We start from the raw sequence: 24,217 nt of genomic DNA on the forward strand, positions 1-24,217 counted from the left end.
CTGCCATGACATCACCCAGGGGACCGCAGGTGCAGGGCCGGGACAGGAGAGGAGAGGAAGTGACTCACAGGAAGTGCAGTGAGGCAGACTTTGCCGCACACTGTGTGTGTGTTTGTGTGTGTGTGTGTGTGTGTGTGTGTGTGTGTGTGTGTGTGTGTGTGTGTGTGTGTGTGTGTGTGTGTGTGTGTGTGTGTGTGTGTGTGTGTGTGTGTGCTGTGAGGCAGATTTTGCCTTGCCACTGACAGGCAGGCTGTGGGACAGACAGACAAACAGAGAGAGAGAGAGAGAGAGGGAGAGAGAGATAGAGGGAGAGAGAGAGAGAGAGAGAGAGAGAGAGAGAGAGAGAGAGAGAGAGAAGGAGAAGGAGTGAGTGTGTGACCCACCTCAGAGGGAGCAGCTGGGGCCCCTGGAACCTGGTCCTTACGTAAACAGCCTCTCATCTCCTTCCACAACCAGCTTTACCGCTCGCAAGTCACAACCAGCTTTACCGCTCGCAAGTCACAACCAGCTTTACCGCTCACAAGTCACAACCAGCTTTACCGCTCGCAAGTCACAACCAGCATTACCACTCGCAAGTCACAACCAGCTTTACCGCTCACAAGTCACAACCAGCTTTACCGCTCACAAGTCACAACCAGCTTTACCGCTCACAAGTCACAACCAGCTTTACCGCTCGCAAGTCACAACCAGCTTTACCGCTCACAAGTCACAACCAGCTTTACCGCTCGCAAGTCACAACCAGCTTTACCGCTCGCAAGTCACAACCAGCTTTACCGCTCGCAAGTCACAACCAGCTTTATCGCTCGCAAGTCACAACCAGCTTTATCGCTCGCAAGTCACAACCAGCTTTACCGCTCGCAAGTCACAACCAGCTTTACCGCTCACAAGTCACAACCAGCTTTACCGCTCGCAAGTCACAACCAGCTTTATCGCTCGCAAGTCACAACCAGCTTTATCGCTCGCAAGTCACAACCAGCTTTACCGCTCACAAGTCACAACCAGCTTTATCGCTCGCAAGTCACAACCAGCTTTATCGCTCGCAAGTCACAACCAGCTTTACCGCTCGCAAGTCACAACCAGCTTTACCGCTCACAAGTCACAACCAGCTTTATCGCTCGCAAGTCACAACCAGCTTTACCGCTCGCAAGTCACAACCAGCTTTATCGCTCGCAAGTCACAACCAGCTTTACCGCTCGCAAGTCACAACCAGCTTTATCGCTCGCAAGTCACAACCAGCTTTACCGCTCGCAAGTCACAACCAGCTTTATCGCTCGCAAGTCACAACCAGCTTTATCGCTCGCAAGTCACAACCAGCTTTACCGCTCGCAAGTCACAACCAGCTTTACCGCTCACAAGTCACAACCAGCTTTATCGCTCGCAAGTCACAACCAGCTTTACCGCTCACAAGTCACAACCAGCTTTACCGCTCGCAAGTCACAACCAGCTTTACCGCTCACAAGTCACAACCAGCTTTACCGCTCGCAAGTCACAACCAGCTTTACCGCTCACAAGTCACAACCAGCTTTATCGCTCGCAAGTCACAACCAGCTTCACCGCTCGCAAGTCACAACCAGCTTTATCGCTCGCAAGTCACAACCAGCTTTACCGCTCGCAAGTCACAACCAGCTTTACCGCTCACAAGTCACAACCAGCTTTACCGCTCGCAAGTCACAACCAGCTTTACCGCTCGCAAGTCACAACCAGCTTTACCGCTCACAAGTCACAACCAGCTTTACCGCTCACAAGTCACAACCAGCTTTACCGCTCACAAGTCACAACCAGCTCTGAGCACAAGTGTTAAAGCTACAGTACAGTGTTAAAGCTACAGTACAGTGTTAAAGCTACAGTACATTGGGATAGTTAGTGCCTAAAGCACTACTTATTAAAAGCATAGTTTTGCTTATGATATACTGGCTTTTATGTCATGTTTCTGCATCCTTGTTACAGTATACGCACGTACTGGAAAAGAGCTTTCCTAAATAACTACAACATAAAATACATTTAAAAAATTTACAAATATGTGTTGACTTCAGGCAAACTCTAGCCAAGATCACTCAGGGTTGTTTCTGAAGAGTGAAACAGACTTTGCGAGGCCATAGGCGTACCTGTAGGAGGAAGAAAACACATTAAACATTTCTATCCCCATGGCTTCTCTCCAGCACTGAGAGGTGTGACAATATACCCAGCTAATGAAACACAGAGACTAACCAAAGAAGAGAGCAGGAGGAGGAGGAGGAGGAGGAGGAGGAGGAGGAGGAGGAGGGGGAAGAGAGGGGAGGTGAAGAGGAGAGGGGAGAAGAGGAGTGAAGAGAGGAGAGGAGAGAAGGAGGAAAGGGAGGGAGGGAGGGAGGGAGGGAGGGAGGGAGGGAGGGAGGGAGGGAGGGAGGGAGGGGAAGAGGTGGGAGGACAGGAGGTGGAGAGGAGAGGAGGAGGAAGAGGAGGAGGGGGAGGAGGGAGGAGGAGGAGGAGGAGAGAGAGGAGAAAGAAAGACGGACGGATGGAAAGCAAGAGGAGGAGGAGGAGGAGGAGGAGGAGAGGAGAGGAATGTGTGTCCTTGAACGCACTGACCTGGCCGTTTATACAAAGCGTATTATGTTAATGAGAAGAATGTGGCGAGTGGATTCCTCCAATACCACCCAGGATAACACAAGCCAGTTGCCTACACTCCGCATCTGGTCTGGACCCAACGGTAATCTGCTCTAAGACACGCGGTCCAGGACCAGGTTTTTCTCATAGACCACCAACTGAGGGCCCGAAACCTCCCTTCACAACAGGTCCCTTTCAGAGCCTTGCAGGGATAGACAGAGTTCGGCAAAGGCAGTTTTAAAATGGCAAGATGGCGTCAAGATGGCAAGTTTCAGAACAATGATATTCTAGTCAGAATGAATTCATCTTCTTCATTCCTAGTCTTCCACAAAAGAACACCACTGCTGCCAATCTTTAGCTTTTTTGGAGTTGGGTTCCCAAAGACAGGTCACAGTCCCTAATCTCCATCTTCAGTCTAATCAGAACAGAAGTGAGGAATATTAATATCATGAAAGCTTTGGATCCAAGATGGAACATATTTTAGTGAACTTGACCACTGCTGTTGTCCCATTCAAAATCCTGCACTCACAGTAGACTAAACCCCACTGTGAGTTACCACTTTATAATGTAGAGCACTTTGAAATGAAGAAAACTGCTATATACAGTGCATTCAGAAAGTATTCAGACCCCTTGACTTTTTCCACATTCTGTTACACTATAGCCTTACACTAATTTTGATTGAATTATTTTTTTCCCTCATCAATCTACACACAATACCCCATAATGACGTAATTGGTCACCTCGCTGACCACGGCCCTTCTCCTCCGATTGTTCAGTTTGGCCGGATGGCCAGCTCTTGGAAGAGTCTTGGTGGTTCCAAATGTCTTCCATTTAAGAATGATGGGGGCCACTGTGTTCTTGGGGACCTTCAATGCTGCAGAAATGTTTTGGTACTCTTCCCCAGATCTTGTCTCACAGCTCTACGGACAATTCCTTTGACCTCATGTATTGGTTTTTGCTCTGACATGCGCTGTTAACTGTGAGACCTTACATAGACAGGTGTGTGCCTTTCCAAATAATGTCCAATCAATTGAATTTACCAATAAAGTTGTAGAAAAATCTCAAGGATGATAGATGGAAACAGGATGCACCTGAGGTCAATTTCGAGTCTCATGGCAAAGGGTCTGAATACTTATATAAATAAGGTATTTCAGTTGTATTTATTTTATGTTACAATTTCAAAAAACCTGTTTTCACTTTGTCATTATGGGGTATTGTGTGTAGATTGATGAGGAAAAAATGTATTTAATAAATTGTAGAATAAGGCTGTAACGTAACAAAATGTGGAAAAAGTTAAGGGGTCTGAATACTTTCCGTATGCACTGTAGATGCAAATCATGACTTGATCATTCACAGCTCAGACTAACTATCTCTCAAGTGGATGATAGGTCACATTATTGTAACAGATTGGTTGTTGCCATCTACTGGCTGATGCCAGATGATAAAGGCCCCATGTTTACAATCTGTGTGCTCCAGAGGAGGCTGGTGGGAGGAGCTATAGGAAGACAGGCGCATTGTAATGACTGGAATGGATTCAATGGAAAGGAGTCAAATATGTAGTTTCCATATGTTTGGTGTGTTTGATACGATCCATTAATCCATTCCAGCCATTACAATGAGTTTGTCCTCCTATAGCTCCTCCCACCAGCCTCCTCTGATGTATTCATAACAAGATGGCCAGGTCAGTCATCTATAGAAGACATTGATATAGAATGTAATTTCAAGTAGCTTCAGAAAGTATTCACACCCCTTGACTTTTTCCACATTTTGTTGTGTTACAGACTCCATTTTATCTCTGGCCTACACATATTACCCCATAGAATCTAAGTGGAATTATGTTTTTTTTTAAATGTATACAAATTAATTAAAATTGAAAAGCTGAAATGTTTTGAGTCAATAAGTATTCAAGCTTTGTTATGGCCAACCTAAATGGCCAACCTCTGGGATTTCACCATGAGGCCAATGGTGACTTTAAAACAGTTACAGAGTTGAATGGCTGTGATAGGAGAAAACTGAGGATGGATCAACAACATTGTAGTTACTCCACGATACTAAACTAATTGACAGAGTGAAAAGAAGTAAGCCTGTACAAAATGAAAATATTCCAAAACATGAATGCTGTTTGCAACAAGGCACTAAAGTAATAATAAAAAATGTGGCAAAGCAATTACATTTTTTTCCTAAATTCAAAGTGTTTTGTTTGGGACAAATCCAATACATAGCATCACTGAGTACCACTCTCCATATTTCAAGCTTAGTGGTGGCTGCATCATGTTATTGGCATGCTTGTCATCGCTAAGGACTGGGGAGTTTTTCAGGATAAAAAAGAAATGGTATAGAGCTAAGCACGGGCAAGATCATAGAGGAAAATCTGGTTTAAACTGGGAGATTAATTCTCCTTTCAGCGGGACAATAACCTAAAACACAAGGCTAAATCTACACTGGAGTTGCTTACAAAGAAGACAGTGAATGTTCCTGAGTGGCCAAGTTACAGTTTTGACTTAAATCTACTTGAAAATCTATGGCAAGACCTGAAAATGGTTGTCTAGCAATGATCAACAACCAATTTGGCAGAGTTTGAAGAAGTTTGAAAAGAATAATGGGCAAATGTTGCACAATCCAGGTGTGGAAAGCTCTTAGAGTGTTACCCAGAAAGACTCACAGTTGTCATCGCTGCCAAAGGTGCGTCTCCAAAGTATTGACTCAGGGGTATGAATACTTATGTACAGTACCAGTCAAAAGTTTGGACACACCTACTCATTCAAGGGGTTTTCTTTATTTTTACTATTTTCTACATTGTAGAATAATAGCAAAGACATCAAAACTGTGAAATAACACATATGGAGTCATATAGTAACCAAAAAAAAGTGTTAAGCTGTCACGTCCTGACCAGTATAAAGGTTATTTGTTATGGTAGTTTGGTCAGGACGTGGCAGAGGGTGTTTGTTTTATGTGGTTCGGGGTGGGGGTTTATGTAGTAGGGCGTTTGATTTATTATTTCCGGGTTTTTGGTCTATGTTCTTTCTGGTTTGTTGTATTTCTATGTTTAGGTTAATGGGGGGTTGGACTCTCAATTGGAGGCAGGTGCTTTCTCGTTGCCTCTGATTGAGAGTCCTATATATGGGTAATTGTTTGGTGTAGTGTTTGTGGGAGATTGTTTCTTGTTTTGCGTGTGTGAGCCTGACAAGACTGTTTTGTTGTTTGTGAGTTCTTCTTTTGTTATTTTGGTGTTTTCTTGGTTTAAAATAAATACAAGATGAGCATCCACATTCCTGCTGCGTTTTGGTCCTCCATTCCAGACGACAACCGTTACATAAGCAAATCAAAATATATGCTCTATTTGAGATTCTTCAAAGTAGCCACCCTTTGCCTTGATGACAGCTTTGCACACTCTTGGCATTGTGCCTCGTTAAAAGTTCATTTGTGGAATTTCCTTCCTTCTTAATGCGTTAGAGCCAAAAAGTTGTGTTGTGACAAGGTAGGGGTGTTATACAGAAGATAGCCCTATTTGGTAAAATATCAAGTCCATGTTATGGCAAGAACAGCTGAAATAAGTAAAGAGAAATGACAGTCCATCATTACTTTAAGACATTAAAGTCAATCCGGAACATTTCAAGAACTTTGAACTTTTCATGTGCAGTCGCAAAAACCATCAAGCTCTATGCTAAAATTGGCTCTCATGAGGACTGCCACAGGAAAGGAAGGACCAGAGTTACCTCTGCTGCAGAGGATAAGTTCATTAGAGCCTCAGAAATTGCAGCCCAAATAAATGCTTCACAGAGTTCAAGTAACAGACACATCTCAACATCAACTGTTCAGAGGAGACTGCGTGAATCAGGCCTCGAATTGCTGCAAAGAAACCACTACTAAAGGACACCAATAAGAGGAAGAGACTTGCTTGGGCCAAGAAACACGAGCAATGAACATTAGACCAGTGGAAATCTGTCCTTTGGTCTGATGAGTCCAAATTTGAGATTTTTGGTTCTAACCACCGTGTCATTGTGAGACGCAGAGTAGGTGAATGGATGATCTCTGCATGTGTATTTCCCACAGTGAAGCATGGAGGAGGAGGTGTGATGGTGTGGGGGTGCTTAGAATTCAAGGCACACTTAACCAGCATGGCTACCACAGCATTCTGCAGCGATACGCCATCCCATCTGGTTTGCGCTTAGTATATCATTTGTTTTTCAACAGGACAATGACCCAACACACCTCCAGGCTGTGTAAGGGCTATTTTACCAAGAAGGAGAGTGATGGAGTGCTGCATCAGATGACCTGGCCTCCACAATCACCCGACCTCAACCCAATTGAGATGTTTTGGGATGAGTTGGACCGCAGAGTGAAGGAAAAGCATCCAACAAGTGCTCAGCATATGTGCAAACTCCTTCAAGATTGTTGGGAAAGCATTCCAGGTGAAGCTGGTTGAGAGAATGCCAAGAGTGTGTAAAGTTGTCATCAAGGCCAAGGGTCGCTACATTAAAGAATCTCAAATATAAAATATATTTTCATTTGTTTAACACGTTTTTGGTTACTACATGATTCCAAATGTTATTTCATAGTTTTGATGTCTTCACTTTTATTCTACAATGTAGAAAATTGTACAAATAAATAAAAACCCTTGAATGAGTAGGTGTGTCCAAACTTTCGACTGGTACTGAAAATGAGATATTTCTATATTTAATTTGCAAAAAATTTGCACAAAAAAATGTAAGCATCTTTTCACTTTATCATTATGGGGCATTATTTGTAGATGGGGGGAAAAATAAATATTGAATACATTTTGAATTCAGGCTGTAACACAATAAAATGTGGAATAAGTCAAGGGGTAATAAATACTTTCTGAAGGCGCTATTGGGTAACAATGCCCTGGTTAATATTTTAATTATTTATTTAACTAGGCAAGTCAGTTAAGAACAAATTCTTATTTAAAATGACACCCTACCCCAGCCGAACCCGGACGACCCTTGGCCAATTGTGCGCCGCCCTATGGGACTCCCTGTAAGGATCTATGTGTAGCTGGTGCAGAGGAGTCAGGCGCAGGACAGCAAAGATGAGTAAATAAAAATAACTTTACTCAAAGTCCTCAAAATAGAAAAGAATTACCAAGCCCACAAATACAATAAACAATCACTCACAACCAAACATGGGGAACATTCACATTTTAATCATTTAGCAGACGCTCTTATCCAGAGCGACTTACAGTAGTGAATGCATACATTTCATGCATTTTTTTGTTGTACTGGCCCCCTATGGGAATCAAACCCACAACCCTGGTGTTGCACACACCATGCTCTACCAACTGAGCCACAGGGAAGAGAGGGTTAAATAATAAACAGGTAATTGGGTGAGTGAGACCAGGTGTGTAAGACATAGACAAAACAAATGAAAAGTGGATCGGCGGTGGCTAGAAGGCCGGTGACGTCGACCGCCGCCCGAACAAGGAGAGGCACCGACTTCGGCGGAAGTCGTGACACTCCCAATCACGGCTGGATGTGATACAGCCTGGAATCGAACCAGGGACTGTAACGATACCTCTTCCACTGAGATGCAGTGCCTTAGACCGCTGTGGCACTCAGGAGCCCAAACACATTACTTGATGATATGTACACTATTTTGATGCCTTGGCACCCTATGTCCGACCCACATTTCCCCCGTTAAATAGTTTCATTTCTTGTCTATTCACAGGGGAAGACTGGACAGAGCCCGGTAGACCCCCACCTGTTCCGGGTGAGTTGATAGAAATGCCTACTTAGGCCTATTCCTTTTGATTTAGGAACCTATTTTTCTGACAGTGTTTTTGTATTTTCTTAGGAGATATCTTTCTAACCATAATTTTGTAGTACCTACTATTTAATAAAAACCTGATTTTGCACCTTGAACTTTGCCCCCTGTTAAGAACGTAAGAAACGTTACCCAAGTCACTGTTATCAAGCCAGTGTCTTCTCAGCCTTGGTCTTTTCAGCCATGGTCAACCTAAGGCCATCAAATAGGCTACCTTCGACAAGTCTGAGAGTCGTTTTTGACCTGTGTGATATCAGAGCTGGAGAAGTTACTGTGAAAATGAGAGTCGTTTTTGACCTGTGTGATATCAGAGTTGGGGAAGCTACTCTGAAAAGATAGTTTACCAAGCTACCAATTACTTCACACTGGAAGAAATTAAACTACACTAAAGCTACCCTTAACAAATATAGTTTACTTAACTAAAGTTACTTGAAAAAGTAGTTCACTACATCCAAACTACTTTGTGAAAAATGATCATCCCTAAATCTGAAATGTCATAGATTTACATTGCAAAAACAGATCACTCTGTAGTCAGATGTTACCAGAATGTGTCATTTAGCCTATTAGGCAGGTCTGGTGTCAAAAAAGCAAGGAAATTCTTGCCTACTTTACCCATATTTTATTTTATTTTTGCAAAATAAATATAGTGTAGTTCTAGTAATTAACTACACCACTGCATGGCAAAACAGTAATTGACTAATGAATACACTGCCAAGATTTGAATTTAGTTCAACTACCACCAAGCTACTGCGAAATGTAATTAAATGACTTGTTGAACTGCATATATTTCATTACTCCCCAACACTGTGTGATATACTGAAATACAACAGCTAGCGTATATCATGTGTCATTATGACATTTACAGTTCAGTAGATTGACATTTATCAACGTGGCGTGCTAGGCTTGTCATGTAGTCATTAATCTCAAAACTTCCTGCTACTAAGATGGAGAACGCTCCCCATAACCACACTGATTCCCCTTCTTCACAACCCTCTGTATGGATGTCCTTCCTTAATGCCCCGCTCGCTCTGTATCTTCATTTCTCACTCTCCCTCTCTTTATTTCTCTTTATTTATTCTCTCTCTTCCTCCCTCTATCTCTCCCTCTCTTTCTCTCCCTCCCTCTCCCTCTCTTTATTTCTCTTTATCTCTCTCTCCTCTCTCCCTTCTCTTGATTTTCTCTCCCTCTATCATTCTCTGACATAGTGGGTCCACAGACAGACAGGCTACAAAGGTAAAGATCCTTAAATTCAAAGCATTGAGGGAATCGTGTACATACTTGAAGTCAAGAACAAAAGGCAAAGTCTGATGCACAGTTTATAACAACTTTATTGAAGCATTGTAATAATTTATAAGTTACTGAAAATGGCTTCTTGATCATATGAAATGTTATGTGTTTTTCTACACTAGTATATTTAGTCACCTTATATAATACGGACAATATTGTAAAATATCATCTTGATGACTTATCTTTCTAAATACAGGTTGAATAAATACTAAATAATGTATTTATAAACTGTTTGCCATGATGTCTGTTTTTTTTTTTATAAACATTTGTTTTTTCAGTCTTTTGATTCCAGATCCAGTTGGGACCTGGAGAGAGCGACAGATCCACGCAACATACTCACAGGGGAAACTGTGACAAGACTTAATGTTGAGGTGAGTAAGCCAAGGTTTGTTTGTGAAGACTCCTGTAATGTGGTCTTTAGCTGGTGGATTAATTGGTCAGTTCAGGATATAAAACTATGACACATGGATCCCTGTTTGCCTATTGGTGAGTCCATCATACACTGGCTGCCTGGAATAGACTCATGTCCATCCATGTTGCCTTGAGGTGAAGTCTTTAACAATGTAGCCTCTTATAGAATGAGTAGGCCCTTGACAGTGAACTGTGGCTTAGCTCCACTACCACGAGAAGGCACACACACATTTGTTTTACTTTTCTTGTGGAGACCAAACAATTGATTCCCATTTAAAAACCTAAACCTAACCCTAACCCTAAACCTAACTCGAACCCTACCCCTAACCCTAACCCCAAACCTAAACCTAACCCTAACCCTAACCCTAACCCTAACCCCAAACCCAAACCTAACCCTAACCCTAACCCCAAACCCAAACCTAACCCTAACTCCTAACCCTTAACCCTAATTGTAACCTTAACCCTATTGCTAACCCCTAATCCTAAAATAGCCTTTTTCCTTGTGGGGACCGTTAAAAATGTTCACTTGTTTTTTTTTGCTATCCTTGTGAGGACTTCTGGTCCCCACAAGGATAGTAAAACCATAAACACGCACACGCACACACACACACACACACACACACACACACACACACACACACACACACACACACACACACACACACACACACACACACACACACAATGGAATAAAATACTATATAAGAATAAGTACTATCATCTCTCCCAGTCATTCTGGAAAATCCATTTCCATATTTGTTTCTCCTGTTGACTGTGTGGACAAACGAGGGCCTGTTTGATGTGTTCAGAGCTGCAGCACAGATGCCACAGTTTCAGCTATGCTGGACGTCATCTCACTGATGCCACAGTTTCAGCTACGCTGGACGTCATCTCACTGATGCCACAGTTTCAGCTACGCTGGACGTCATCTCACTGATGCCACAGTTTCAGCTACGCTGGACGTCATCTCACTGATGCCACAGTTTCAGCTACGCTGGACGTCATCTCACTGATGCCACAGTTTCAGCTACGCTGGACGTCATCTCACTGATGCCACAGTTTCAGCTACGCTGGACGTCATCTCACTGATGCCACAGTCTCAGCTACGCTGGACGTCATCTCACTGATGCCACAGTTTCAGCTACGCTGGACGTCATCTCACTGATGCCACAGTCTCAGCTACGCTGGACGTCATCTCACTGATGCCACAGTCTCAGCTACGCTGGACGTCATCTCACTGATGCCACAGTTTCAGCTACGCTGGACGTCATCTCACTGATGCCACAGTTTCAGCTACGCTGGACGTCATCTCACTGATGCCACAGTTTCAGCTACGCTGGACGTCATCTCACTGATGCCACAGTTTCAGCTACGCTGGACGTCATCTCACTGATGCCACAGTTTCAGCTACGCTGGACGTCATCTCACTGATGCCACAGTTTCAGCTACGCTGGACGTCATCTCACTGATGCCACAGTTTCAGCTACGCTGGACGTCATCTCACTGATGCCACAGTCTCAGCTACGCTGGACGTCATCTCACTGATGCCACAGTTTCAGCTACGCTGGACGTCATCTCACTGATGCCACAGTCTCAGCTACGCTGGACGTCATCTCACTGATGCCACAGTTTCAGCTACGCTGGACGTCATCTCACTGATGCCACAGTCTCAGCTACGCTGGACGTCATCTCACTGATGCCACAGTTTCAGCTACGCTGGACGTCATCTCACTGATGCCACAGTTTCAGCTACGCTGGACGTCATCTCACTGATGCTTCTCGGAAAACAGAAAAAACACCATGTGCAGTGCACCACCTCTAAAATTAGCGTGCAGCACATGAAGAAAAAAAGACAAAAAGAAGAAGAAAGAAAGAGTGACAAGCGCCCCACCCTGCCTGGCGAGAGGCTGGGGCCGAGATCTCCCATAGCGACGGACGGAGCACTTCGCTTCATCAAAGGTGCACGGCACGCCGCACACTTTCCAAATAGAGCACCGCCAGAAATCTGGAAATCTGATTTCAGAACCCTTACGATTTTGGTTGTTGGAGCTGCAGATACTTTTGGTGTGGTTTGCACACAGCTAAACGAATGGGCCTGCCATGCCAGTTAGAGAGAGAGTCCCTCTCTCCCTCTCTCTCAATGTTATTCTCATCAGTTCTGCAGCCGTTCTGTTGTGTGTAAACAAAAACAGAGAAGCACACCTTTAACTTATTTACCAGATGCTCAGAAAAGGAAGAAAATAACCAGCTTTGAGTTTGCAGAGGGATTTTGTTTGAGGCTTGTGTAGCAGGTGAAGGAGGACCCCTTTAAACCAAGCATATCTCTCACAGCATATTTCACAGTTGTTTTTAGCTAAACCATAATACATAGGCATAATAGAAACATACACACACAGTCTTATCTGACAGTGTGCAGAGCTCGTGGTAGTCTACCCTAATAGAACTGAGGAGTTTCACTTTGCATTGTCACAAACAGCTTATGGCAAAGTGACAAGTCTGCTAGTCAGAGCTGTGGTAGAAGTGAGTCATAGTAGATCATTACTGTGACCTCCAACCTTGGTCCCCTAAGAGAGGAAGGGGAGGAGGTGGGGTGGGGTGGGGTGGGAGGAGGGGGGTGCTGATATAAACCTGGCCCTAAAGCGAGCCCCTGGGGGGTGAGAAACACTGGCTGACACAGAGTACCGGAACCAAGTGGAGTTGGATTAGGGGGCAAGGGGGGCAACATTCAGGAGTACACCACACGTGTCCCCCACCCTGGGAGCAGTATTTCCCCCCAATCCAATGAAAGGTTTATAGACTGTAGCTATAAAGGCAAACCATTAAATCTAACATTGTTTTAACACAGGCATTTTCTTCCAACCCACTCTCCCCCTCTTATGACCTAAAAGTGTTGGCAGTTCAGTTTTTGGGGGGGGAGGGGGGTTTAAAGTTTTACTGTTGAACATTTAGTTGATTTTCATCACATTTTCAATAACTTTGTCAGCGAAGTGACCTTCTCCTGAAGTCCATTAAAATGGTGCGCTGTGGCAAGGTAGGTAGGGAGGGAGGCAGAGAGGGAGGGGAGAGGGAGGGAGGCAGGCAGGTAGAAAGGCACACAGACAGGCATAAAGGCAGACAGGGAGGCAGGCAGGCAGGCAGGCAGGCATACAGGTGGTGCTACTGGCAGGGCTATGGGGGGGACCATGTGCTGCGCTGAGTTCTGCAGTTGGGGTCTACACTACAGAAATGGACACCAGATGAGAACTCTCGGGGGAACGGATACAAGGTAAAATAAAATAACATGTGTAGGCCAGGGGATTGAAACTGATGGACTGGAACTGCTCTAGCTCAAAATGGCTGCTTGTTGCATCACCCAGGTGGGTGCTGGGTAAGATTAGGTATTAGGTCATCTTCTTACTGAGGAATGTAATAGTTTTTCTTTAATATTTGTATTTTGCTGTATTTTACTTGTTTTATATTGTATAAGATTTTTGTTTTTGTCTCATGAAACTGTATATGCAGGACTCCCTTGTGAAAAAGAGCCTGTTCTCAATGGAGCCTGGTCCCTGCTTAAATAAAGGTTAAAAAAATAAAAATAACATCTGTCTGTTGCACAATGACTTCTCAATATACACAATGGCAAAACATCAGAGAATGAGTGAAAGTTGTTATCTTAGGACTTAGGGACTTAAGGATAAGACATTTCACCATTAAACTGTCAGCCATTTGGAAATGTAACTCCTGTATTATTAAACAATAGATGAACTTGAGTTGAAAGCAAATGTTTGTTAAAATGGATTGTTTCCCCAGAAGAAAAAGCCTACCAGTCTTTGCTGATTGAAAAAACAAGCATGTTGGGTTGCTCTCTGCAAGTGAGTGCATGCATGTGTCTGAGTTTAAAACCAACATTCCATGGTTCCAATGTGCACTCATATAAAAAACATTATATTTAGAGCTTCTTGAGCTGCCTTGTGTTCCGTTCCAAACTCTGTCTAATGCAAACACAGCAGAAAACAGTCTGTCAAACTCCACAAACTTTCCTCTCTCTTTTTCTCCCTCTCTCATTATCTACCCCGCCAGTGTGGCTACGGTATGTATTTCATCTGTCTCTTTTAGGACTATTCCCAGTCACTCCGTGTAGGCTAGTGATTGCATTACTTCTCTGAGAACAATAAAAGTATTAAGATATTAATTCTAACCTTTATGCCTGTGCTCTGTCTTCGACATGTGATATGGTTTGTTTTTGCCATCCCATCCTACCATTATCTGTCCATATGAATAAAATATGAGCAATAATCCGGTTGTTTGTCACTTGGAGTGTTGTTTGTTAGTGTTCATTCATTCTAAAGCCCCGTTTATACCTGGTGCTAACATGGGTCCTTTGTCCTGATCTTGTCTATATTGTTACAGTGCCAACATTTACAGAAATATGTCTACACCTAGTATTAACATGTGTCTGTTTTCCGTCCACTGTATCTGCATTGTGGACATATTTCCTGGTCCTTTCCTTTATGCTAATTATTTCACAGCTTTTCTTTCAAAATCATATTTATCTATCTATTGTAAGACACATATTGATGCAATCAGTCAATGGTGCCTGTCAATGAATTTAGAGGGTGGAATAATGATTATTTAAATAGTTTCACTGTCCAGATTGATTTACACTTGTAAGATATCTAGACGTGTCTGACTACTACCTCTGATCACAATCAGATCACAATGTGTTTTTTTTATTGTCAAAAAATGTGGGCACAATCAGAATGTGGACAAGATCAGGACAAAGGACGCAAGTTAGAACCAGGTATAACAGAGCTTAACAGAACTATTCCCACTGTTGCCAAAACCACAACAGAAGGCAGCCAAAAGCGGGAGAATGTGCCTGAGCATGTGCATATGGAGCAGGTACACCTGTGTCTGTGTGTTTGTTTGATTGTCTTTATTAATTAAAGCAGCTGTAGACCTCGTGTCTTTGCTGAGGGCCCATTGTGTCTGTCTGATAGCTCGCAGCCTGTCATGTCTCAAATCGCACAGTCAACAAACTCACAGCACAGCCCAGCACAGCCCAGCACAGCACAGACACAATACAAATCCCTCACACACTGACACACAACTCAGCTTGTTTGTTTTCTTTCTCTCTCTCCCTACTTCCCCTCTCTCTCTCTTTCTCTCTTTTAAGTTAAGAAAATGAACTATTCCCAGGGGTTAACTTTTACCTCAGCTTTCCTTCCCAGAGTTCTGTGCAATTCCATGTAAACCTACTGGAGGAAAACATCTCGCTGTGTTTTCCCAGTCCTCCCCAGAGACCTTATAACATCTGTATAGATGTAGCAGCCTTGGACCCTTCTGTGATTCTGTACCCCACTGCAGACCATTACATCACTTACACTGACCCTTTCAAAACACAGCGCCAGGCTCCAGTTACTGTATGTTTATCATAAGAGGTGTAAATGCTTCATCTTGGCATTCACTGTTAGAGAGTTAGCTTTTAACCTTGTCTTCTCAGTTTTTTTGCGGCTAATTTATGTGGGAGAGGTTCTGCTACTTTTGACCCCATGACATCCTTAGTTTGATTTGAATGCTTTTAAACACACATTGGGAAGTCAGCTGGACAAGTGTGGACAATTGGAGCAACCAAATTGTTTTCTCACGATAAATACACATTATTTATTTACAAATAAAGTGGTTATAATAGAAATAAATACAAATAAAAATCTGAGCATTGTACTTCATGTGGTATTGCACCCATTTCGAAATGTACATCAGAAATACATTTTCAAAACCAGTAAAGGATTATTCCTCTGAATAAAATATTTATTTTTTCCCAACTTTAAGCACACATAAATATATTCATATATATTTGTTTTTTAATCTTCTTCCAAAATAGTTATGTTTGTGTCTTTTCTGTCATATAAATAAAACATCTTCATTGGGAAACTGTCCATATAACCTCGCTCTCTCTCTCTTTCTGAGTCTCTCCATCCCTCCATCCTTCTGTCTCTGTGTGTCTCACCGGCAGCCACATCCCTCCACCACCATATCCTGGTAGTTCTTGAGGATGACCTTCTCATACTCATCCAGATAGAGCAGTGATATGGGGCTAAGCTCTGTGGGCACGCAGCACGCCCGGGGGATGTTGGAGTTCACAGAGTTGACCAGCGTCTGAACGATGGCGTGGTTGGTGGAGTTGAGGTGGTCGGCCAATGGGAAGGGGCACTCCCCGTGGCAGTAGAAGGCATGGTAGCCAGGGGGTGCAACTATCCACTCATTCCAGCCCACGTCGCTGAAGTCCACGTAGAGGGCATGTCTGCGGCAGTTGGCCTTGTGTTGGTGCTTCTTCCTCTGTTTCCTGTGGCCTGCTGCCTGTCTCTTGTCCCTGTGCAGCACCGCATTCCCCTGCCTGTCATGACCGTAGGTCACCAGCAGGGGGCGAGCCTGGGGCCATGAGTTCTGGTCCCCGTGGAGGGAGCGGCTTACCCTGACGTGTCGTCTCCGTCTTTGGCCCTCTTCGCCCCCCAGGGTGTCTGGGTGGAGCATCTCAACCAGGAAGCCGTGGTTGTGGCGCCCCCCAGAGGCCCACTGTGACACGGCGGGGCTGACGTCAAAGCTCTCCCAGCGGCTCAGAGAGTCCTGCACCAGCCGCGTGTCCAAGAGGCGTGTCAGGGGTTCCCCACGGGGAGACGCAGGGGCTCCAAACACCTCGTACACGTTGATACGATGGAAGCCACCAGCACTGGTACTGGAGCTGTTACTGCTGTTGTGACTGGTGTTACTGGTGGGAGCTGCTGTGGCCCCCAGGACCTGGTCCCTGTATACCCGGAGCTCTGCAGAGGTGATAAGCTCTTCTCCAGGGATGGAGGTGAGGTTGAAGAAGAACTGCTGGGTTGTCCTGCCCTTCAGACTGGCCAGAGCCTCCATGGACTCTACAAGAGAGGAGAAGGAGAGAGCTAGGGTCAGTGGATGATGTTGACATAGACATTTATGGCTAAGATTAGGACATGTTTTTTTTTACTGCAAAGGTTGTGTTGATAAAGGTGGTAGAGTAACTCCATGGAGAAAGTTACTGGGAGTGGAGGACAGCCACTAAGAGAGCATGCTGCAATGTAAAAAATGTAGAGGCAAACATGTATGTCTTTATAGATTATACAGGAACAGGGAAGAAGATTGACAAAGGTTTACTGTCCTGACAAACTGTTATTCTTTCCACAGCTCACTACAACACAGAGACATTGTTGTCATTCATGTCATCATACACACACTCACTAAATCCAGTGTAAAGGCAAAGGCTAACAGTTATGACCATCGAGCTGCAATATGGTCAGGTTCATACATTTCATCAGAGGAAATGTCATGACATCAAAGCAGTGGTGTTCCAATGTTGATAAGATCTAGTAAAGACCAGTGATAGCATCTAACCATTATGCATGTGAGGCCACTAAATGCCATGGAGAATGTCTGCCCTTTAGGATGTGGCTGCTACATGATGAAGTGCTGTTATTATTGTGGAAAAAGGAATTGTCGTCCATCATGGAATCATCAAAGCTCGATTATTATGACATAATTACGGGCCATAGGGAAGTATGGCTCATTTATCTTCATGTTTTTTATACCTTTTTTGTAGCAGTCTATAGCTACACATTTTTATTCCTATGTGCATATTTGGCCTGATTGAGAATGAATTATTAACATTAGTGTGTAAAACAAATTTCACATACATTTGTCAATGTCAGCACTTATATTTTCTTGATTGTAGTCAAACTTTTTACATTTACCTTTAAGTGTTTTACAGATGGCACAAAGACATGCTTGTTATCTGTTTGGAGTGGTAAATAAACACTAACTTTGAACTCAGGGCGTTTTCAAAGGAGGCATTTAGGAAATTCCACCCCCTCATCCTAAATCTCTCTCCAGAAGCACAAAGACCTCAATTAGACCCATCAATCCTTACTGATGTGGGAAAACCCCGTCTCTCTATTTCTCTCCTTCGCCCACTCACTCCAAAATCCCTCTCTCCCCTTCGCTCTCTCTCTATCTCTCTCCTCACCCCAAATCCCCCTCTCTCTCTCTTTAGCTCCAAATCTTTCTCTCTTTTCTCTCCCCTTTCCCCTGTCTCCCTCTCTCTCTCTATCCAGAACCCTGCTGTGTGAGTGAAGGAGGTACTGCATGCACTGTGTGAACAACATGTTGGGGCTTGTCTAAGAGTTGTGAACCACAGATATGAGTGTATCAACATTCCTAATTTCTTGGCTCTCTGTGGGCCAAAACAAAAGATAACGGCTAATATCAGGTCATTCATCTCTGCTGTCTTTGGCAGCCGGTTACTGAGTTAAGCCTGGAAATGTTCTGTTTGGCAAAAATAACAAAATAAAATTGAAAACCGATATTACAGAAATGAATTGCCCCTCTGAAATGAATATCACGGAACGGATGTGAAGAATGGATAAGGCTTCAGGCTTTGACATTATGGTTTACATGTGTAGCTACACGTATATTTAACATATAGGACCCCCCACTCTTCACACTTCTACCATAGGAACAATCAAAATACCCAAAACCATGCTGCACTGGAGCATTGGATGAAAAGACAGGAGGATGCAAGGGTAAACAACCAAACATGGCTGAAATGTATCCCAAATGGCTACAATTAAGGTGTGGAGTCAAGTGGAAGTTTACACTAGTGGAGTGAGTGGTCTCAGTCCCAGTCACCATGCCTCCAGTGTGGTTTTGTGGTGTGTCAGTGATGTTTGTAGTGTCAGTGGTGTTTGTAGTGTCAGTGGTGTTCGTAGTGTCAGTGGTGTTTGTAGTGTCAGTGGTGTTTTTAGTGTCAGTGATGTTTGTAGTGTGTCAGTGGTGGTTGTAGTGTTTCAGTGGTGTTTTTAGTGTCAGTGGTGTTTTTAATGTTAGTGGTGTTTTTAGTGTCAGTGGTGTTTGTAGTGTCAGTGATGTTTGTAGTGTGTCAGTGGTGTTTGTAGTGTTTCAGTGGTGTTTTTAGTGTCAGTGGTGTTTGTAGTGTCAGTGATGTTTGTAGTGTGTCAGTGGTGTTTGTAGTGTTTCAGTGGTGTTTTTAGTGTCAGTGGTGTTTTTAGTGTCAGTGGTGTTTGTAGTGTCAGTGGTGTTTTAGTGTCAGTGGTGTTTGTAGTGTGTCAGTTAGTCCACTGGGTGTCATCCCGACCAGGCATCAGGAGAGGAGAACACCCAACCACCCATCCATCCTGACCCAACCACTCCAATGAGTCATTCACTGGGTGGAAACTTCCTTGTGCAGTGCAACACTCAGGAGTCTGTGTAGAAGGCCCTCCATGGACACATTGGGCATGTACCGTACACTACTGGAGCCAGAGCCAACTAAAAGACAGGTACTATCAGATAGACTGTCCAAAAAGCATGAGGGAAAATGCTTTTTTTTAAAGTTTCAATATTTGGTTTTCATGTTTCATTATTAACTGTTCTGGTGTGTTTGTTGCAGCACTGTAAATGTAGTGCCCAGATGAGCTATTTGCCTTGTAACACTAGACTAGAGGGTTAGACATCCTCTGATGCCTACCTCTCTACCCACTGCTACTATACAACATAGTACAGATACACTACCAAATCAAAAAACACCACCAGAGTTCACATCACCATAAGAAAATGTCCATGTGTGCCTCCAGTTGGATCCAGTTGGATCAAATACCTCATATTTATTTGAGCATTTAGACCAATTGGCCTATACTGAAAAAATTATCTGGTCTGCATGTGTTTCTGAGGTATATAAATGTGTAGTTTTAATGTACAATCACGCAGTTAGCGACGCATATGCAGCTACATAATAAGTATGTACGCCTAATTGCGTGGTTCTATTATTTGAACGTGCGTAATTGCGCATAAAGAGTGCGCCTTGAGAGAGCGATTGGAAAAGGATAACGCTCACCCCCAAAACCAGAATGAGTAATGAACTGACTAGTCCTGTCTAAAAATGAGACGGAGCAATGTCTGCCACAGTGGCCTCTGTCATAATGCGTGTGTAGACAGTGTAGTGTAATGTCATGTCGTGTGTTATTGAAGTAGCAGCAGGACGATGACTATCACTTGCGCACGCACACCGCCCTTTCTTTATCCCTCTCCTGTGGTGCGTGTCTGGAAAAACTGTTTTCAGGGCCCACGCAAACACCATCAATTATTAAGAAACAAATGACCCTTGATGTTTTGATGCCTGTTATAGCACTGTCAATGGAATGTTCCGGGTAACGGGTTTCATCACCGCATATTTCAGGGATTAGGCTACTTTGCACTTCAAAGTTACACATCATGTACTTCTCTGTCGAACCCTGACAATGAGTTTTACTCGTTACATGGTTAAATCACCCTTTGTTATTTTATGATCTACTTGTAAAGGGTGTGTGTCACTGACGCGTGTCACTCTGTTAGGATATGAGTGGGCCTGTCATAAAAAAGTGTAATTGCTTTGAAAATCCTCTTCACACTCTGAGTCATGTTTAAATACAGGTTTGACATGTCTGAAGGAGCAGAGGTGCTCTACCTTGCCAGGTGAAATATGCCACTAATACGTACCTTCATGGTGAAAGCTTCTAATCGTGTTGGCCTTGCTGGCGGCTCTCTCTGCGTGCCTCCCCATGCTCCGGGGCCGTTTAGTGCTGTGGTCTCCGTTCAACGAATGCATACGGTACAGGTCCACCATGTACTGAGGCACCACAGCCTGTCTGCTCGGGTTCGGCCTCCGCTTAAGTCCGAACATGTTGAGGAGCCGCAGCTCGAACTCGTTGAGAAAGTTATCCGACTGCTCCGGGCTCTGCTTCTCGGACTCACTGTACTTCCTCCGGCCAACCTCGGGGATTAGTCCCGCAGCGCCTCCCAGCAACACCTGAGCCAGCAGCAGTACCATGAGAGAACGAAACACGGCGACCATGGTCAGTTAGTCCCTGCGAGGAGAGGAGAGCAGTTTATGTCAATACACATGCGCCGCCGACACAGCACACAGACAGCTATCGACAGGAGAGACATCGGAGGTTCACTGTAAAATTCCCCCAGCTCAGCTGCCATAAATTGTTTCTTCTTCCATATAATTGCAATTTGTATTAAAGCAGGTTAAAAGAAAAGACACGTCACTTTGAAGTAAAGAACATAAAGGTTGGCAATAACATAGCCCGCGGGCTACGCTTAGTGCAATAGGGGATTGATCTTTTAACGTTATAGCGGCAAAACTAAAACACCAGAATATCAAGGTGAGGAAGTTATGAAAGAGAATTGTCAAACAACAAAAGCGGGTGGTAGCCTACAGGAAAAGGAGAAATCAAAGAAACTGGAATAAGACAGAGAGAAGACGGCAGACAAAAAGTCTGCAATTACAGAAGAGCTAGGAGGACGTGTTTGGTGGTTGTGTATAAAAGAAATAGACCTTAGAACACAAAGCATGACAGAATGTAGGCATCAAAAAGGTTCCAGTAGATACAGTCGTGGCAGCAGTCAGAAAGCGCTACAAGCGTTTATTTGGTGAGGCTTTGACGGTAATGTATGACTAGAATCATGCGGGATAGAGTTACTTCAAGGGGCTCGCAGGTGTGAGATCTGACGTTCGTATCCTGGCCATATGTACCCCACTGCGCAGACAAGACATCAAAACACATCTAGGTCTACATCAAAAGTACATATCCTTAAAATACTACCAGTATGAATTTTTGTATGTACAGTATGTTTCGGAATTTATGTATCCCCCCCCCCAAAAAAAATATATAAATACAAAATGGGGGGGGGACGGGGTTATTAGATCCAGAAGACTCAGCGGATGGACAGTTTATGAGATTTTCTCAACTTTTCCCTCAATATAAAAGTTGTCATTGACTTCAATAATGAATACCTCTAACTTGTTTTACCTGATAAGGAAGCGCTGTGTCCAGTCGTCCTTCCAGCTTTGGGCTCCAATAAATTCCACATTAATTCGTGTTTATTCCACGCTTTTCCTCTGCGGGCGAAAGACAGTCCGTGCACTGCTCCGACCCCTTTCTCTCGCACATATCTCCGCAGCTGGGAATCTGGAGACGTCTTGGTCAATAGAATAAAAAATCGCCTAAAGTTATATCTATGAGGTGGAAGCAGACTGGTGTAGGCAGGACCGATCTAAGTCGTTGAACATCTTCAAATGCGAATTTATAGATAAAGTTTAGCAGAGACCGGGTGTAGAATATCAGACTGTATAGTGTGTAGCTTAATCTCTCTCTCCTGTGCGCAGCACACTAGCAGTCCAATTGATTGGTGCCTTCTCTTCCCCAACGAGGCTTTTTGTCGTGCAGTGATGTCACCAACGCAGAGCTGTCAATCATGTCGATTCCAAAGCACCTCCTGTGCGTTTTCAACCAGTCCAGCACCTACAGTAGCCTGCCCAAACTCGCGCTGCTACACACACAACATGCTCCTTTAAATGTCTTTCGGCTCTTACAAAATGACTCAAATATGAAACTTTCTTTGATAATAGGCCTAGACTTGTATTCGTCCGTGTGATCTAACATTGTTACTTTTGACAGCTTCAAAATATCTAACTTTAGGTTTTATTTTCCTTTTCAGAAAATAGGCTACTCATCGTAATGCATTCTTCTAGTGTTCGTTCTCATTTCATGCAGAACTAGGCCTATATTTTTTCATTGTTGATCATAGAGAACAATAACTTGAATGCCATTTTTAGAATCGTAATAAACTGTAACAGTTCAAAAACGAACCAGATCAAAAACGAACCAGAGCAAGTGCGCCAACGTGTGGATGGACCATATTAATATATATTAACCCCCCCCCCCACACACACACACACACAGACCAGTGAGTGACATGCAGGCAGGACAGGCAATGCCCACCCTGTGATAATTAAATGTCATTATTTTTTCATGTAATGTTTTTTCTCAATGATTCTGGTGGTTTTTATGCTCAAAATCTAAACATTTGCTAAAACTGCATCAATCTCTCAGGAAAGAAGCCAGGGTATTCATGCCTTCCTTTCCACCCATTCAAATCGGTGACACGTGTGGCTGTTCCTGACTCCAGTCACTGTTAATGGACAGGGTCAGCATAGGTCGCCTTGCTTTGCCTAGCTTCAAGTAGCTTCATTTGTTGCATTGCTGCACATGCATATTGTTTAAACATGATGTGTGGGTATTGCCTGGGGTAAACTCTGCACATTTGGACGTGTCTACATAATTTGGCGTAGGCATCCCTTGAACTGACACATGGACTATACTGCACTTTAAAAAATGTCTAAGTTGGAATAATGTAACTCCTCTTTTTGTTTCAGAGTGAAAATGGAAGGAGGCCTTGGCGATGCTTCTCCCATAGCATCCCCAAATAATGGACATGGGGTTCTTCTGTGACTTCTACATTGCTGTCACTAGAGGATCACTCTGAATGACAGACCAATGTACTTCATTTTCAAGTAAAGGTAGGCCTAAATGCATTTTCTTTTGCAATTTGTGCTGCATTTTTCAGTCCTTTCAATTGTTGATATGGACATTTCATAATAACCTTGTTTATTATATACACTACCGGTCAAAGTTTTAGAACACATACTTATTCAAGGGTTTTTCTTTATTTGTACTATTTTCTACATTGTAGAATAGTGAAGACATTAAAACTATGAAATAACAGATATGGAATCATGTAGTAACCAAAAAAGTGTTAAACAAATTAAAATACTTTATATTTGAGATTCTTCAAAGTAGCCATCCTTTGCCTTGATGACAGCTTTGCACACACATGCATTCTCTCAACCAGCTTCATCTGGAATGCTTTTCCAACAGTCTTGAAGGAGTTCCCACATATGCTGAGCACTTGTTGGCTGCTTTTCCTTCACTCTGCAGTCCAACTCATCCCAAACAATTTCAACTGGGTTGAGGTCGGGGGATTGTGAAGGCCAGGTCATCTGATGCAGCACTCCATCACTCTCCTTCTTGGTAAAATAGCCCTTACACAGCCTGGAGGTGTGTTTTGGGTCATTGTCCTGTTGAAAAACAAATGATAGTCCCACTAAGCCCAAACCAAATGGGATGGCGTATCGCTGCAGAATGCTGTGGTAGCCATGCTGGTTAAGTGTGCCTTCAATTCTAAATAAATCACAAACATTTCATCATTTTTTTTCAGTTTCAGTTTCACTTACTTAGCTAGCAAATGCAGCTAGCTAGTTTAGCCTACTAAAACA

The 24,217-nt window shown here is 43.5% G+C and overlaps 1 protein-coding gene across 1 annotated transcript; it reads right to left on the bottom strand.

Annotated features, from left to right (window-relative positions):
- Positions 1–14,201: 14,201 nt before the first annotated feature.
- Positions 14,202–22,301, bottom strand: LOC115173509 (bone morphogenetic protein 2-like). The gene is made up of 3 exons (XM_029731697.1): positions 21,912–22,301; positions 20,593–20,960; positions 14,202–16,964 (listed from the first exon to the last, which is right to left on the bottom strand). The coding sequence occupies exons 2-3, from the start codon at positions 20,945–20,947 to the stop codon at positions 16,051–16,053; spliced, it is 1,269 nt and encodes a 422-aa protein (XP_029587557.1). The 5' UTR covers positions 20,948–20,960; positions 21,912–22,301; the 3' UTR covers positions 14,202–16,050.
- Positions 22,302–24,217: the final 1,916 nt, after the last annotated feature.

Source organism: Salmo trutta, chromosome 1 (genome assembly GCF_901001165.1).
Source record: "Salmo trutta chromosome 1, fSalTru1.1, whole genome shotgun sequence".
NCBI classification, from domain to species: Eukaryota; Metazoa; Chordata; class Actinopteri; order Salmoniformes; family Salmonidae; genus Salmo; species Salmo trutta.